We start from the raw sequence: 16492 nt of genomic DNA on the forward strand, positions 1-16492 counted from the left end.
AAAAAAATCCATGGGGCACCTGGGTAGCTGTCTATTGAGCATTTGATTCCTTTTTTTTTTTTCCTTTTTTAAAGATTTTATTTATTTATTTCAGAGAGAGAGTACACAAGCATGAGTAGGAGGTGGGGTGCAGCAGAGGGAGAAGCAGGCTCCCCACTAAGCAGGGAGACCAATACAGGCTTGGCTCCATCCCAGGACCCTGGGATCACAACCTGGGCTGAAGGCAGATGCTTAACTGACTGAGCCACCCAGGCACCCGGAGCATCCAACTCTTGATTTCAGCTTAGGTCATGATCTTAGGGTTGTGAGATCAAGCCCTGAGTCAAACTCCATGCTCAATGGGGAGTCTGCTTGGGATTCTCTTTCTCCTTTCCCGCCCCTGTCTCCCCCTGTGCTCATGTGCTCTCTATCTCCTTCTCTCTCTCAAATAAATGAATAAATAAATCTTTTTTAAAAAAGATAAAAATCCACAACAACCTCAACCCTAGAAAATACTCTCTCCTTGGACCACTCTCCTTGGTTCAGCTCTATTGCAGCAAGTTTTAAGTCACCAACTTGTTTCATGGTGCTTTTAAAATTGGCAGCCCAGCTTCCCTTTTAAATTGGAAATAACTTGTTATATTGATTCAAGCAACTTCAGGCACCACTTGGAAATTACTAAAAAGGAATATTACACATGGAGAAAAGGGGGGATGGATAAAACAAGATGCCCAATGAAACATGAAAGCCCAAAGAAAATGTTTTTCTTCTCTCTGAAAATGAGACTTAGGAAATTGGGTCCCTCCTGGTCATTCTGGCCCTCAGGCACTCTGGCATCAGCCTGAAGCTGCACACAACAGCTGTGCACACCTCAGGGCCACCCACCTGTGCTTCAGATCAGCCCTGCTCTGTACCTACTCACTCACACCTTCCCATCCCCTGCCCCTGATATTTGTCACTGTTCATGTGATCATTTACCCAAATGCGATCTTCCTGAAACCAACTCAGAGCCTTTGTGGGATGCAGTGGGTGGTAGGGAAGAAATCCATCCACCTGGGAGTGCCCACTCAGGCTGGCATCTCTGCCACTCACCTGTAGCGCACGTGTTCCACGGTTTCGTGGGTGAGCTTGCTGCTGATATTCTGGCTGTGAGGATTACCTGGCAGGTTACAGAGACAAAGCCATCAAGTCACTACTTATGTTTCTCCTCTTGTGTTCCTCCAAAACCCTCTCTTTTGGTTTCTCAAAAAGTTAAGCATACAATTACTATATGACCCAGCCATGCCACTCCGATACACTCAAGAGAAATGAAAACACATGTCCACACAAAGATTCATGCACAGAAATGTTCAAAGGGAGGTTTATTGGTAAAGCCAAATTCTGGGAACAACATGAATGTCCATCAACTGATCAGCAGAGAGACAAGATGTTGTATATCCACACAACTGGAAAGTATTCACAACAAAAAGGGAACAATCTACTGGCTATGTCATGAATGAACCTCAAAAACATGCTAAGAGGTCACAGATTGTTTGATTCCATTTATATGAAATGTCCAGCAAAGGCAATTGTATAGAAAGATATTCAGAAAGTAATGGATTAGTGGTTGCCTGGGACTGAGGGGGTAACAGGGATGAATTATAAATAGGCATCAGAGGGGCAGCCCCGGTGGCTCAGCGGTTTAGCCCCGCCTGCAGCCCAGGGTGTGATCCTGGAGACCCAGGATGGAGTCCCAAGTCGAGTTCCACGTCGGGCTCCCTGCATGGATCCTGCTTCTCCCTCTGCCTGTGTCTCTGCCTCTCTCTCTCTCTCTCTCTCTCTCTCTCCTCTCTGTGTATTCTCATGAATAAATAAATAAAATCTTTAAAAAAATAAATAGGCATCAGAGATCTTATGGAGGAATGAAAATGTCCTTAATGATTTGTTTTTTTAATATTTTGTTAATTTTTCATGAGAGACGCAGAGAGAAAGAGAGAGAGGCAGAGACACAGGCAGAGGGAGAAGCAGGCTCCAGGCAGGGAGCCTGACATGGGACTCGATCCCGGGTCTCCAGGATCACGCCCTGGGCTGAAGGTAGCGCTAAACCACTGAGCCACCAGGGCTGCCCCTAAATGATTTATAGTGATAGTAGCATCACTTGGTAGTTACTAAAATCACTAAATTGTACATGTGAAATAGATGAATTGTATAATATGTAAAACATAACTTGATTTTTAAAATACTTTTTTAAACAAACAAACCAACCCCTGCCCCCCACTAGTAGAACAAGATGGGATTGGGAAGAACATTCTGGAGATGGAAGTCAGCTCATTGGCAGCCAGGCCAATGCTAGAACCTTTTCTGCAAGTTCCCTGACAGGTGGTTCTGATCAGTAATCCCAGGGAAGCAAGAACACATCCTCAGGAGGCTGCCCCTTCCCCAGCCATGAGACAGAGCCATGAACACCACTTCATCTAAATCCCCCTCTCTTGCCCTGTGTTCATACTCCTGCTCCTGGCCTTGTTCCCACAGAAACACATCTAATTCCTCCAAATATGTGAAGGCGGCCAACACATCTCCCCTTAGCCCAGGCTCAAAGCTAACATCTCTACTAATTTCACTTGTCAATTTCTAGTTTATCTTCCCTCCTTCCATCTCCCCTGAGTGGGTCCCGAAGTATCATTACCTCCCTCAAAACACAGCCCCCCAGGTGAGGACACAGACCTCTCCAGGGGCTGGACATGCAGGAGCCAGGCACAAGCATTTCTCAGGAGCAGGACTACATGTGCACGCTAACGCAGTCTTGACTTTTTTTGTTTGTTCATTTGTTTTCTCATTTAATGTTTCTACCATGCCGTCTGGTCACACTGGATTTCTGGCCACTGAAGCTACCACTATTCTTTTTCCATAAGCACCAGTAACCTGTGAGACTCGGTACTTACCCGAATAGCCTCTCAACACTCTAGTTTTTAGCTCAGCACCACCTCCAGTCTAGATTCTGTCACCGTGCCCACAGTTATAACTCTTGCAAAGAGTTAGAGAAGATTTGCGGATCTCTTTGCAAATCATGGATTAAAGTCAAGATAAGGACCCTCACTGGCATCTCCTCTAGAAACTTTTCTCTAGATTTAAATATCTGCTGGCTGCCCAGGATCATATTGGGGCATGATAGGATTGTCATGAACTGAGGGAGTCTGGTGAGGACCAAGGCCTTGCGCTCTGGAGCCCAAATGCCTGGAGATCCAGATCCCCCAGCCCCAGCACTTCCTGACTGAGTGGCCTCCGGTTAGCTCCCTATCCTCTCTGGGGCCCAGGAGTGAGAACAGAACCTGTACCTTATTGTTGGATAGCAGCACCTGTACACTAGTTTGCTGGGAGAGCAGAGGGGGACGGTGGAGATAAAGTGTCTGGAGCAACCGAATATGGTTTCTAGAGGAAACATCAAACTCCTCAGAGCGCCCTCAATGCCCCTACCTCTCCATTCAGGCCCCCTGCACTCTCCTCCCCTTCTCTGCACTCCGGAGCTAATTCCTGGACCCACTAATGGGTCTTGGTTCATGCTATTACCTCTGCCTGGAATACCCTTCTCCCTCTCTTCTCCATGTGAATTCCTGCTCATCCTCCAGGATCCACCCCACTCCTAAAACAGCTTTTTCTGACACTCAAATGGCCAATGCTGTGGCTCTGAAGCCACACCCCACCACGGTATCAGGGCCTTGTGTTCATAGCCCTTCATATAGCTGGTCATTTACATTTATATTGGAGCTCACAGGATTAGGTCCTGTGTACTAGGTCACAGCCCACGAAGGCAGAGGCAGTGCTTCCTTTGTCTTCATGTTAGCACCATGCCCCCAATACCAAAGTGGCCCAACAAACACTTATGGAGTGAAAGAATGAGGGTGCCTGGATGGTGTAGTCGATTAAGCATCCAACTCTTGGTTTCGACTCAGGTATGATCTCTCAGAGACATGAGATCAAGCCCCATGTAAGGCTCCTCACTCAGTGCAGCGTATGCTTGAGTTTCTCTCTCTCTCCCTCTGCCCCTCCTGCCTGTGTTCTTGCTCTCTCTCTGACTCTCAAATAAATAAATACATCTTTAAAAAAAAAAAAAGGGGGGATCCCTGGGTGGCGCAGCGGTTTGGCGCCTGCCTTTGGCCCAGGGCGCGATCCTGGTAGACCCGGGATCGAATCCCACGTCGGGCTCCCGGTGCATGGAGCCTGCTTCTCCCTCTGCCTGTGTCTCTGCACCTCTCTCTCTCTCTGTGACTATCATAAATTAAAAAAAAATAAATTAAAATAAAAATAAATTTAAAAAAATAAAATAAATAAAAAAAAAAGGAGTGAATGTCCTTCCTGCCACCCTACCCTCTGCACTGCACTGTCCCCCAGGGTCATACTGCTGTCAAACACAGCACCTTTGTACTTCTGTGCCCTTCTGACATTGACCCGTTCTTCTGGAAGTAAATTGTGTCCCTGAGCCAATTCTTCCTAATCCTGGCAGCGCATGTATTATAGGGACTGACCTTTGGGCTTCCTTGACCACCCGCCCACCCCACGGGGCCTATTCCGTGCTACATGCTCAGCACAGTCCTGGTCTATTAATCCAACATTTGGTAAGCAGAGATATATCAGCTGAATGTAGTTGGCTCCTATTCAATGCAAAAGTCAGCTTTGGTGTGTTGTTCTTTACCATAAACATTTTCCATGAGATCATTAGTGAAGCTTGTGAGCTGACTCTGGGGAAACAACGTGGCTCCTGCATGGTCAAGGTAGACAGTTCCTGAAAGAAAACACAGAATAAAGCTGTGGTTGTTTTTCAGAGGTATTCTACTTATCAGGATCTGGTCTGGGTGAGCTTGAGCAGTGGGACCACCAGGCTACTGATTTCTCCCAGCCTCTTGATAGGAGCTTCTTAATCCAAATAGTAAGCATGAGCAATGGAAGATTGCACTCTCCTGTGTAATCAACTTTAGTGCCCGGAGCAAGGCTGCCTGATTAACCAGCTCTTTTGCAAAACCAGGAACAGTATCCCACACACAGGAGGAGCCCAACAGACATTTGTCATTAATGACGGTAAAGTAATTTCACACGGATGACTCACTTCCTACCCAGGATTTCCTTGCTGCTTCCCCGGCGGTTGGTCGAGCTCTGAGTCTGCTTTCCCACAGTGAATTCGCCATCCCTCGACCCTGGACCAGTTCTGAGAGCTTTGGAAAATACTAGGATTGTAAACGATCTTCCTAGCCTCTTTCATAAACAGAGATATAGGCAAATTTAGATGAGAGGGAAATGCTGAGGTTTTCCCATCAGATGGTGGAGACCAGAAGGTTGGATAACTCACCGTGTGGGTGAAGGTGCTGGAAAAGAGGCCTGCTGGGACATGGCTGGTTGGAGGCTACACTGATACAGTTTCTTTATGGATAGTAGTTTGTCAATATGGGTTACACTTTCAAATGCAAATCCACAGGGCACCTGGGTGGCACAGTTGGTTAAGGGTCCAACTCTTTTTGAGCTCAGGTCATGATCTCAGGGTCGTGGGATCAAGTCCTGCATGGGTCTCCAAACTCAGCAGGGAATCTGCTTAAGATTCTATCTCCTTCTCCCACTGCCCCTCCCCCATTTTCTCTCTCTCTCTCCCAAATAAATAAGTAAATCTTTAAAAAAGAAAAGAAAATGCAAACCCTCCTTGACCCAGCAATCCCTCTTCTAAGAATTCACCTTATAAATCCCCGTGGTTTGTGAAATGGCCTGCACATGAGGACACTTAGTGCAGCATTGTCTGCAGTAGCCAGAAACTGGAAATGACTTAAATGTCCATGAACATGTGTTTAAAATAAAGAATTCTTGTACCTCCATCTAGTACTTTTTAAGTACTGACATGGAGTAAACTCTAATACAACACTTTTGGAAACATACAGTGTGAATATTCATTCCTCCTTTCATTCACTTAAATGGGTTTTTTTCTGTTGTTTTGTGAAGAATGGATTTTTTTTTGTTTCTTGTGTAACAGCTTTATTGAGATATAATTCCCATACCATAACATTCACCCTTTTAGTGGTGCTTTTAGCAGATCCATAAAGTTGTGCAACCATCACCATTATCTAATTTTTGAACAATTTCATTCATCCCAAAAAGGGAGCCCATACCCACTGCCAATCACTCCCCAATCTACCCAGCCCCAGCCCCTGGCAATCACTAATCTACTTTCTGTCTACAGATTTGTGGATTCTGGGCATTTCACATAAATGAAATTATATACTATGTGACCTTTTGTGTCTGCCTTCTTCCACTTAGCATCCATATTTTCATGTCATTCATTTTTATGACTGAATAATATTCTACTGTATGGACGCACTACATTTTGTTTATCCATTCATCCAATGATAAACCTGTGGGTGGTTTCTATTTTTTGCCTGCTATAAGTAATGCTGCAATGACTATTTATGTGCAAGTTTTTATGGGGACATCTGTTTTCTCCCATTCGGTCAGTTGTCCTTTTTTGGTGGCATCCATTGAAGCATAAAAGTTTTTAGTTTTGATGAAGTCCAATTTTTCTATTTCGGTTGTTACTGTTGCTTGTAATTTTAGTGACATAAGAAACCATTCCTAATTCAAGGTCCTGATGATTATTGCTTATGCTTTCTTCTAAGAGTTTTATATTTTTAGCTCTTGTATTTCGGACTTTAGTCCATTTTTAGTTAAAATTTTTAAAGATTTTAGTTATTTATTCATGAGAGACACAGAGAGAAAGGCAGAGACATAGGCAGAGGAAGAAGCAAGCTCCCTTTGGGGAGCCTCATGCAGGACTTGATCCCAGGATCCTGGGATCATGCCCTGAGCCAAAGGCAGATGCTCAACCACTGAGCCACCCAAGTGCCTCATTTTTTTTTTCAGTTAATTTTCAAATACAGTGTGAGGTAGGGGTCTACCTTCATTCTTTTGTGTGTGGATACCAGCTGCCCCCACACTATTTGTTGAAGAGACTATTCTTTCCTCTATTGAATAGTCTTGGCCTTCTGTTAAAAAGCAATTGACCATAGATGTGTGGGTTTATTTCAGACTTACAATTCTACTCCATTGTTTCATGCATCTGTCCTCATACCACATTGTCTTGATTACTGTAACTTTATATAAATTTTACTTACTTTACTTTTATGGGAAGTGTGAGGCCTTCAACTTTGTTCCCTCCCAAGGTTGCTTTGGCTAGTTGGGTCCCTCCCATCTCTATATGAATTTTAGGATCAATTTGTCAATTGCTGCAAAAAGGTACCTGGGATTTTGGTTGGAATGACATTCAATCTGCAGATCAGTTTCGGGGGTATTGTCATGTTAGCAATACTTAGTCTTCAAATTCATGAATATAGGATGTCTTTCCATTAATTTAATCTTCCTTTATTTCTTTCTTTCAATGACATGTTGTAGTCTTCAGTGTTTGCTTTCTACTTCTTTTGATAAATTTATTTCTATGTATTTTATTCTTTATGATGCTTTCCTTTATTTAATTTTCATAGCTTTTCTTACTAGTGTATAGAAATCAGGTTGATATTTGTATATTGAGCTTCTATCCTGTAACCTTGCTGAGCTTGTTTTTTAGTTCTAATAGTTTTATATGTGGATTCTTTAGGATTTTTTTATATACAAGGTTATGTTATCCACAAATAGAAATGTTTTCCAGGGATCCCTGGGTGGCGCAGCGGTTTAGCGCCTGCCTTTGGCCCAGGGCGCGATCCTGGAGACCCGGGATCGAATCCCACATCGGGCTCCCGGTGCATGGAGCCTGTTTCTCCCTCTGCCTGTGTCTCTGCCTCTCTCGCTCTCTCTGTGTGACTATCATAAACAAATAAAAATTAAAAAAAAAAAAAGAAATGTTTTCCAATCTGGTGACTTTTGTTCCATTTTCTTGCCTAATTGTCCTGGTTAGAACCCTTAGTATGATGTTGAATAGCAGTGGTGAGACCAGACATCCTTGTCTTATTCCTGATCTTAGAAACAAAGCTGTCAGTCTTTTGCCAGTAAGTATGATATTAGCGGTGGATTTCTTGAAGATAGCCTTTATCAGGCCAATTAAGTTTCCTTTTATTTCCTTGTTTATTGTATTTTTACATTCAAGAAATGTTTATTGAGTAATTACTGTGTGCCAGGCACTATTCTAAGTGGTAGAGACACAACAGTAGATAAAAAAAGCTGGAGGGATCCCTGGGTGGCGCAGTGGTTTGGCGCCTGCCTTTGGCCCAGGGCGCGATCCTGGAGACCCGGGATCGAATCCCACGTCGGGCTCCCGGTACATGGAGCCTGCTTCTCCCTCTGCCTGTGTCTCTGCCTCTCTCTCTCTCTCTCTGTGACTATCATAAATAAATAAAAATTAAAAAAAAAAGCTGGTATGATAGTGACAGAGAAAGACCATAAACAAATAAATGTAAACTGTGTCAGTTAACAGATGTTATGTCTCAATTACGTGATAAAAAAACTGTACACACTCATATAAATATAGACAACAACTAAAAAGAGACACAGGACACAAGTGGCAGGAGCTGACCCTGGGGCAGCCACCATGGCTGTGGCTGGAGTGAGAGGGGGCTCCCTGGCCCTTTACCGTCCTTTGGCACCTTTGGAATGCTGTGTAAAGATACTACCTAACCCAAAAAAATTAGTTTTAGAATAACGTTCTCTTTAACTGAAGATTCAGAAATACAAATGCACCATACCAAAAGACAGGCTTCTGTCTAGGTACACATCAGGGAGATGCTTTTGTGAAGCCCCGGTGAACATGTGAAACCTAAGGGGTTCCCAAGGAGCACCACGTGTCTTGCCCACAGTCTTCTGCAGGGCCAGGAAGACTTTTGGGAGAAGGCTACTTTGGCCTTTGGTCCAGTAGTTAATTTTGCAAAACCAGTCAGCCCTGTTAGATTAGCTAGAGATCTGAGAAGCCAGCTAGCACCGTGGTTAACAGTGCAGAATCCAAGTCAGCCAACCTGACTGAATTTTGCTCTACCACTAGCCACTCTGGATCCCTGTTCCTTCACCTGCAGATGGGATGCGGGTTAAAAGAGTCTGTAAACAGAGCCCAGTTTAGTGCTTGGCATATAGTAACACCCACTGAGATTTGACTGTTATTAGAAGAAGCAAGCAAACGACCCCAAAACCCACTGGTATTGGGTCTTCAAGAAGGAAATTCCAGGGTCTCTTCTAGACCTTGCCTCTTCAGTTCTCAGTTCTATACAGGTGAGTGGCTATCCATCAGTGCTCTGAGACTTCAAGAACCATTTGTACCACATCTGAAAATTCAATATGCTCCTTTCACCAAGACAAGGGAATTCCCAACCAATTGGTTAGGCAAAATGTTTCAGCATTTAAAGATTAAGCATGTAATTATCTAGAGCTACCACGTAACCGAAAAACTCTCCAGCCTGCACAAAAACTATGAGGAGAAGGAGGAAGGGGAAAAGAAGAGGAGATGAAGGTTATGTTATTTTGTTTTGTTTGTTTTTCCCTGATCTGTGAGAGAAAAAAAAGTGCGTGCTTATGTTCCAAGACTCCCAGCCATGGAAGGGGTGGGTTTAATTCACAAAACTCTACTTGAACTATTAATGTAGAGGAAATGCTGGGAACTTGCACTAGGTAGATAGATAGATAGATAGATAGATAGATAGATAGATAGATAGATAGATGATAGAATACAAAACAGATTTTTTTAAAAGATTTTATTCATTTATTCATGAGAGACACAGACAGAGAGGCAAGAGACACAGGTAGAGAGAGAAGCAAGCTCCCTGCAGGATCCCGATGTGGGACTCAATCCCAGGACCCCAGGATCACGCCCTGAGCCAAAGGCAGACACTCAACCACTGAGTCACCCAGGTGTCCCAATATGGTAGATTTTAAAGGGGCTCTGAAGCCTGGGATCCTGGCTATCACATCTAAATTTTACATTTAAGGGAAAAGGTGCTGCTCTCTGAGGGACACAAGTAAACAAGTACGGGCCCAGAACATACTTCTACTTCCCCAGGGTAGTCTTCAGGGGAGAGGTCAGCCAGTGATGGGTGTGAGGGACCAGAGCTGGAGGGATTAGGAGATTAAGCAGGTGTGGTGCAGAAATAATTATGGGCTGCACCAAAACAGCCTCTAAACGTTCTTCAAAAGAATGGGGAGCCTCCTTCCCTCCCTCCACCTCTGTGGGTGTTCATTGTCCCAGTCTACTCCTAGGGTGGAAATTTCCGTAATACAAACTTTCAGGGACAGCAGGCAGAAGCATTGGGGTGAGGTGCCGTCTCCTCCAGGTGGATGTGCCACTAGGAAGAATGGGCAGGTGGTAGAGAGGAGCCAGAAGGCCCGCGGTCTCCCTCCCGAGGTCCCTACTGAGGTACAGACAGGAGACGCACAGAGCGGAGGCCACAGCCCTGAAAGCCCTCCAAGAGGAAAAACCAGTCACTCTCCCAAACTGGAGAAAGTGACTCAAAAGAGCTGAAATCAGCTACCCGATTAATGAAATATCACGCCAGGGTGGCTGTTGCGCCACAAGCAAGGAAGCAGTCACCAGTTAGTTGCTCACTGCGGCAGAATGAGTACGAGTCAACTCCGGCCGCCACCACCGAGCCCACTTCACCTGCGCGCCCTCCCGGCCCCGCCCGCCGCGGTTCTGAGGCTCGAGGCCGCCCCTCACTTGAGGTCCCTTAAAAGAGCGAGTCCCTACACAGTCCCCACAGGGGCGGGAGCCCTCTCGCCCTGCAGCAAGGATGAAGCTCGACTTAAAATTCGACCAGCCTGTTCCGTCCTGCGGAAACCCAAGGGATGTGATCCCGGCCTTGTGTCCAGTTTACAGGCTCGCCCTGCCCCGAAAGCTCAAAGTGCCCGTTTTGCGAATGGGAGGCGCCCGGCGAGCTAGAGCTCGGAGGCAGTATTCCGGCTGCACGCCGGAGAAAACTGAGGCTTCGCAAATGAAAGAGGCGTGTGAGCTCAGTCTCCAGAGGCTGTAGCCTCTGGGTCGCCACGGCGCGCCCCCCGCCCCGCGCCCTGGCCACCCGCGCGCTGCACCTGTTCGCGGGCGGGCGGGCGGGCGGGCGAGCGCCCCAACAGCCGCGGCGGCAGGACATCCCCGCATTTTGCAACCCTAGCTCCGACCTTTAGAGCAAGCCTGGGCCAAAGGAACGAATCCTAAGGCCGGCCCGCGGTGGGCGAGTAGGAGCAGGTGAGTAAGGAGTAAGGTAGGGACGAGGCTGGTCCTGCACCGCGGGAAAAGCCCAAGGAGCTAGATCGCAGGAAATCTGGGCTGCAGGTGGGACCTCGGGGAGCCGGGTCCACGAAGCGGATGCGTGGACACGTCTCTCCAGGTCTTTCGGTCCAAATGTATCCCAAATAAGGTGAGCCGCTCCCACCTAGAGCCAAAGCTCCTTCCACCCCAGTTCCAGAACCCGCGCGCCCGCCCGGTCCTCCCTGCCGGGTCCGCCCGCACAGGTGCCAGCCAGCCTCACCTGCCAGGCGGCCGAATTCGCGCTGGCGCAGCTCCCGCAGGCTGCGCGGCCCATAGCCGTAGGGGAGCGGCCGCTCGCTCGACTCCCGGAACCGCGCGAAGGCCAGCAGCTCGGGCCCCGGCGGCGCAGCTCCCCCGGCCATGCCTCGCGCTGTCCCGGCCGCCGGGCGGGGGAGATGCCGACGCGGCCGCAGCGACGCCTCCGCGCCCGCCGTCCCGGGCCGCACCTCCCGGCCCTCGGCGGGCACCGGGTCCGCGGCCGGGGGCGGCGCCTCTGCGGGCGGCCCAGCGAGCCAGGGGCGCTGACGCACGGAGTTTCACTTTCTGCGGCCCTTTTCCTGGGGCGGGGCCCGTTTTTGTGATCTCTCTGAACAGCGTCCCCGGGGAGCCCACGGAGAGGCCCCCGAGGACCCGCGGAGCACGACGAGTCTGGGGCAGAGGCAGCGCGCGGCTCTCCGCTGCTCCGCATCCTGACCCTTGTCGCCTTGGCGTTTGCAAGGAGACTTCGCCTTGCTGCCCGCCCCTGCCGTGTGTCTGAGGCAAAGTGTGGAAGAGGAAGAAGGACTGGGGCTCCAGGGGGTTGTTTAGTAGCCTCTCAGCGGTTGCGCTCCATCGAAGCCGTAGCTGGGTTGCGACTCCGACCAGAGGGCCTCCTGCGCTCTGCCCTTGGACCTGCGGCCGGGGTGCCCGAGCCAGGGCGGCTCTGACCCGGGGCACCGCTGCCTCATACTGAGCGGCAGGCCAGGCCCAGGCGTCGGAAGCGCGGCGCAGGTGCGGGAGCGAGTGGGCAGGTGCACAAGGTGGGGCCCGGCACGAGGATGGGAGGGAGAACTCGGGTGCGATCCCAGGGTGGGGACCCGCTTCGGAGGATGGAAGGAAAGGTGACCAGGTAGTGGAGGCCTAGGTGAGGTGCCTGGTGTGGAACCAAGTTAGGGGGCTTAGCGCAGAACCTGCAGTGAAGAGGCACCAAGCGCTGGGAGCCAGGTGAAGGGACTCAGGTGTGGGCCAAGTAGAGCGACCCACCCAAGGAGGGGTGGACCCCTGGCTTCCGAAGCATACCATGGTCCTCGGAGGTGGGAAGGGCGCCCATGGCACAAGTTCACCGCCTGCGCCCCAGCCAGGCTGGCTGCAGCCTGTGCAGGTGCCGCACGCCCTTGCGATGCGTGATGACGTATGTACCCTATGTACCCCGCAGATCCCTGGGCCCAGCCTCTGCCTGCATAAAAAGCAGCCCGAGGGCTGCAGCTTGGCTCAGCTCGAGAGCTGCCGGAGGGCCATGCACAGTGTTGCCCCTCCTGGCCCGGCCCAGCCCCTGAATATTAGGTTGCATTGGGGGTGTAGGGGGGTGTATAAGGGCCCTGGCCAGAGGTTCCTCATTCTGGGGCTGCAGCTGAGGGGGCAGAATCCTGGCACGCCCTGTGCTGAGGGGGCCTCTGCCTGCAGACAGCCCCAGCTCATCCTCACTGCCAGATCCACAGGTCCTTACTGGTCAAGCATTCATACTTGTTCTGGAACGAACATATTCATGAACGAATGCCCAAATTTGCTCATTGGCATCACTGACCACCGCCAGCCCCTTCTGCCTACACTTGGAGCTAGAACCTTGGGCACTGGTGGCATCTTCACCTCTCTCCACTGTACTCTCCTGAAATGTGACTTCTGGCAATAACGGCAAGAGCAGGTACCGCCCTGGGCACCTGTATGCCGTTACCTGTACTCATTATTCCACACTTAAGTAAGCAGATCCATGAGGTGGCTCTTACAGGTGGAGAAGCTAAGTCACAGAGATGTGCAGTGACTTGGTCAAGAGCACACAGCTAGAAGACAGACAAGTCAGCACGTGTGAAGTCAGTTTCCAGTGACCAATTCCAGCTAAATGCGTCCAGCAGCCTCTCTGGTGCAAGCCTCTATGGGCCTCAGGGCCTCGGTTTTCCCGTATCTAAGTTGGGAGAGGGCTGGTCACCCCAAAGACTGTTTGGTGACTGTGCCACTCACCCCTACTTTTATTATCCTACTTCCCAGAGAGGATCCCCTCTAGGCCAGGCTTTTCAGGCATATATTTGCTTGAATTGCCTGGAAGTCTATTAAAATGCAGATTCCGATTCTTCAAGCTTGGGGTAGGGCCTGAGGTTCTGAGTCTCTAAGGAGCCTGGGTGATGCTGTCACTCAGGTCCAAGAACTGCACTCCGAGGAGTGAGGGCCTTTCATATTTCCCTAGGAACGTAAGGAGTACCTACCTCTGCTCAAGGTGTTCTGTTGGCCAAGTAACAAATCCCAGATCTGCAAGGGGGCTGCTTTCCAACAAGTTTGCCTAGTGAATTATCTGAATGGGTCAACTCAGTGCAGAACTCCTTTTTTAAAATTTATTTTTAGTTGTGGTAAAATATACATAAAATTTACCGACTTAGCCATTTTTAAGAGTACGGTTCAGTAGTGTTAAGTATATTCACACTGTGTGCAACCATTCTCCAGGAACTCTACCCATCTTGCAAAACTGAAACTGTATCCAGGAAACAACTTCCCATTCCCGCCGCCCCCACCCCCACCCTTCTATTTTCTGTCTCTGTAAATTTGGCTACATTAGTGAAATCATATAATATTTGTCTTTCTGTGACTGGCTTATTTCACTTGCATAACGTTCTCAAGATTCATCCATATTGCAGCATGTGTCAGAATTTCCTTCTTTTTTAAAATGGAATAATATTCCATTGTGTGTATATACCACATTTTACGTATCCATTCATCTATTGATGGGACATTTGGATTACTTCCACCTCTTGGCTTTTGTGAATAGTGCTGCTATGAACATGAGTACCTTTGAGACTCTACTTTCAGTTCCTTTGGATATAGAACCAGAAGTGGGATTGCTGAATCATGTGGTAGTTCTAATTTTTGAGGAACCGCCATACTGCTTTCCACTAGCAGCTGCACCATTTTGCATTACAACAGTACACAGGGGTTCCAATGTCTCCTCGTTCTCACCAACACTTATTTTTCTATTGTTTCTTTATAGAAATCATTCTACTGGGTGTGAAGTGACATCTCATTCTGGTTTTAATGTGCACTTCCCTAATGATTGGTGGTGTTGAGCATCTTTTCCTATGCTTTTTGGACATTTGTATGTCTTCTTTGGAGAAATGTCTATTCAAATCCTTTGAATTCATTTTTCAATTCGTTTTTTTTTTAATTGTTGAGTTGTAGAAATATATATTCTGAAATTAACCCCTTATCAGGTAATAATTAGCAATATTTTCTCCCATCCTATAGATGGCCTTTTCACTTTAATTGTATCCTTTTAGGTACAGCTCAAAATTCTTGAACTACCATTCGGTCAAGAAATATCTTTAAGTTCCTGACTCTGCCCAGGGCACCACATACTCAGGAGGATGGGAAGCAATTGTGCCTATGGAGCCATGCAGGGAAATGAGCTATTGAACATCTAGCCACTAGGCCATGTGGCCTGAGCACTGTCCCACCACTCCAAGAAGGAGGTGTAGAATTGCAGGGGAGTGGAAAGGAGCTACTTCCAACCAGGAAGTTCAGGGAAGGCACCCCAAAGGAGCAAGCCTTTGACCTGGGCCATAGCAATGTGTCTGTGAAGGGAGGGAAAGTAGTGGGGGATGCCAGAAGGCTCAGCCTCTAATTGGCACCCTCAAATTTATTCACCAAGATTCCCCAGGGGTCTCCTGACAGAGACATCAGAAATCAGATTGCCCATTCTTACCCTGCCTAAAGCAGAAACTCCTGCCCCCATGAGTGAAATGCCTTCCATGTGTTTTCAGTGGGTTCCTGCCTGCCACTGCCTTGTCTGACCTGGTCCACTGCTGACCCTGGAGCTTTTAGGGCCTGAGCTGGTCCATGCTGAGGTCCCAAGAAGCTAGCTTCTGCACCCAAAGTCTAGAGCTTCGTAGGGAAAGTTCTTCAGCTCCTACTTATGGCCCTCTCTCAACATGGAACTAGGAAAAATATGTACCTACAGGTCAGATTGGGCAGACATGAGAGACAGCCCTGATTCTGTACTTAAAATCTCTCTCACTGGGTGAGGCTTTGTCCCTGGTCCAGCTCACCGAGCTTGGATGATAAATCGCCCAAACCCTTGCTCCCATGTTAACAGACTTCTAGAAGACCCCATCCCCAGGGTTCCCTGGCCATGGACTCCATTTGCAAAAACCTCCACTCTACAGAATGTATTCTTCATTCACTCAGCAAAAGTTGTATGAGTACTTCTCAGAATTAAAGTCTATAGTGGTTGCGGAAGACACGGTAGGTTTGGGGGCAGATTTTGGAAGGCTGTAAATCAAGCTAAAGGAACTACGATTTCATTCTGAACATTTCTGAGCACAAAAGTGTTCCCAAGAGGTGATTTAGGTAGATCTAATGGGCACGACTGCGTGGGGAGAATGGGCAGTAGAGAGACCAGCTACAACCTCCTGCAACCCCCAGGCTTGAGTCACAGAGATGCAAGTGGGCACTGGCAGGGGTGTCATCCAGTGTTCACTGGGGAGCTGCTCCCTGTGAGGAACACACTCGGTCTGGGAAGATAGCAGTCAGTACAGCAGCCTGTGTGCCTGAGAGGCCCCCAGGGAAGAAGACAAGTCTGCAGCTAGATTACTCCTTCTACACCACACAGTGCTGGAGAAGGGAGCTCCCAAGAGATTGAGGCTGTAAAGGAGAAAGCCTCCCCAGCCTGGTGCTTCTCTAAAGAGAAGGTGAGAGAGGGAGGGCAGCATCCCACGTGCAAATGCTGGAGATACGAAAAGGCTCAGAAAATTACAGAAGCACGACCCTGAAGGAGGCTGGAGCACAGGCTGTGGTTGTGCAGGGATAAGGGGTGGGAGGACAGGGAGTGAGGAAAGGGAGTGGGCCAAACTCTGCAGCCCCAAGTGTCAGGAAGGTGCCAGGGAGTCCTGACAGGAGAGTGGCTGTGTCAAAGGTGTGTCTGACACCCCAACAGCACTGAGGCAAGTAGGGAGGCTGCCCAGAAGTCCTAGTGAGGAGCAGGGAGGGCCCAGATGGTACAGAAATGAAGGAATTCAGAGACAAATGGGGTAGAGGGAGGACTGGCTT

At 48.4% G+C, this 16492-nt stretch overlaps 1 protein-coding gene across 1 annotated transcript in view; it reads right to left on the reverse strand.

Moving 5' to 3' along the window:
- MOCOS (molybdenum cofactor sulfurase) overlaps positions 1-11638 on the reverse strand; it is a 53493-nt gene extending 41855 nt beyond the window's left edge. The window contains exons 1-3 of the mRNA XM_025429111.3: positions 11427-11638; positions 4649-4738; positions 1072-1138 (exon numbers count right to left, since the gene is read on the reverse strand). Coding sequence (XP_025284896.1) covers positions 1072-1138; positions 4649-4738; positions 11427-11568 — 299 coding nt within the window. The 5' untranslated portion in view covers positions 11569-11638. The remainder of the gene's footprint in view (positions 1-1071; positions 1139-4648; positions 4739-11426) is intronic.
- Positions 11639-16492: the final 4854 nt, after the last annotated feature.

This window comes from Canis lupus, chromosome 7, assembly GCF_003254725.2.
Source record: "Canis lupus dingo isolate Sandy chromosome 7, ASM325472v2, whole genome shotgun sequence".
In the NCBI taxonomy this organism is placed as follows: domain Eukaryota; kingdom Metazoa; phylum Chordata; class Mammalia; order Carnivora; family Canidae; genus Canis; species Canis lupus.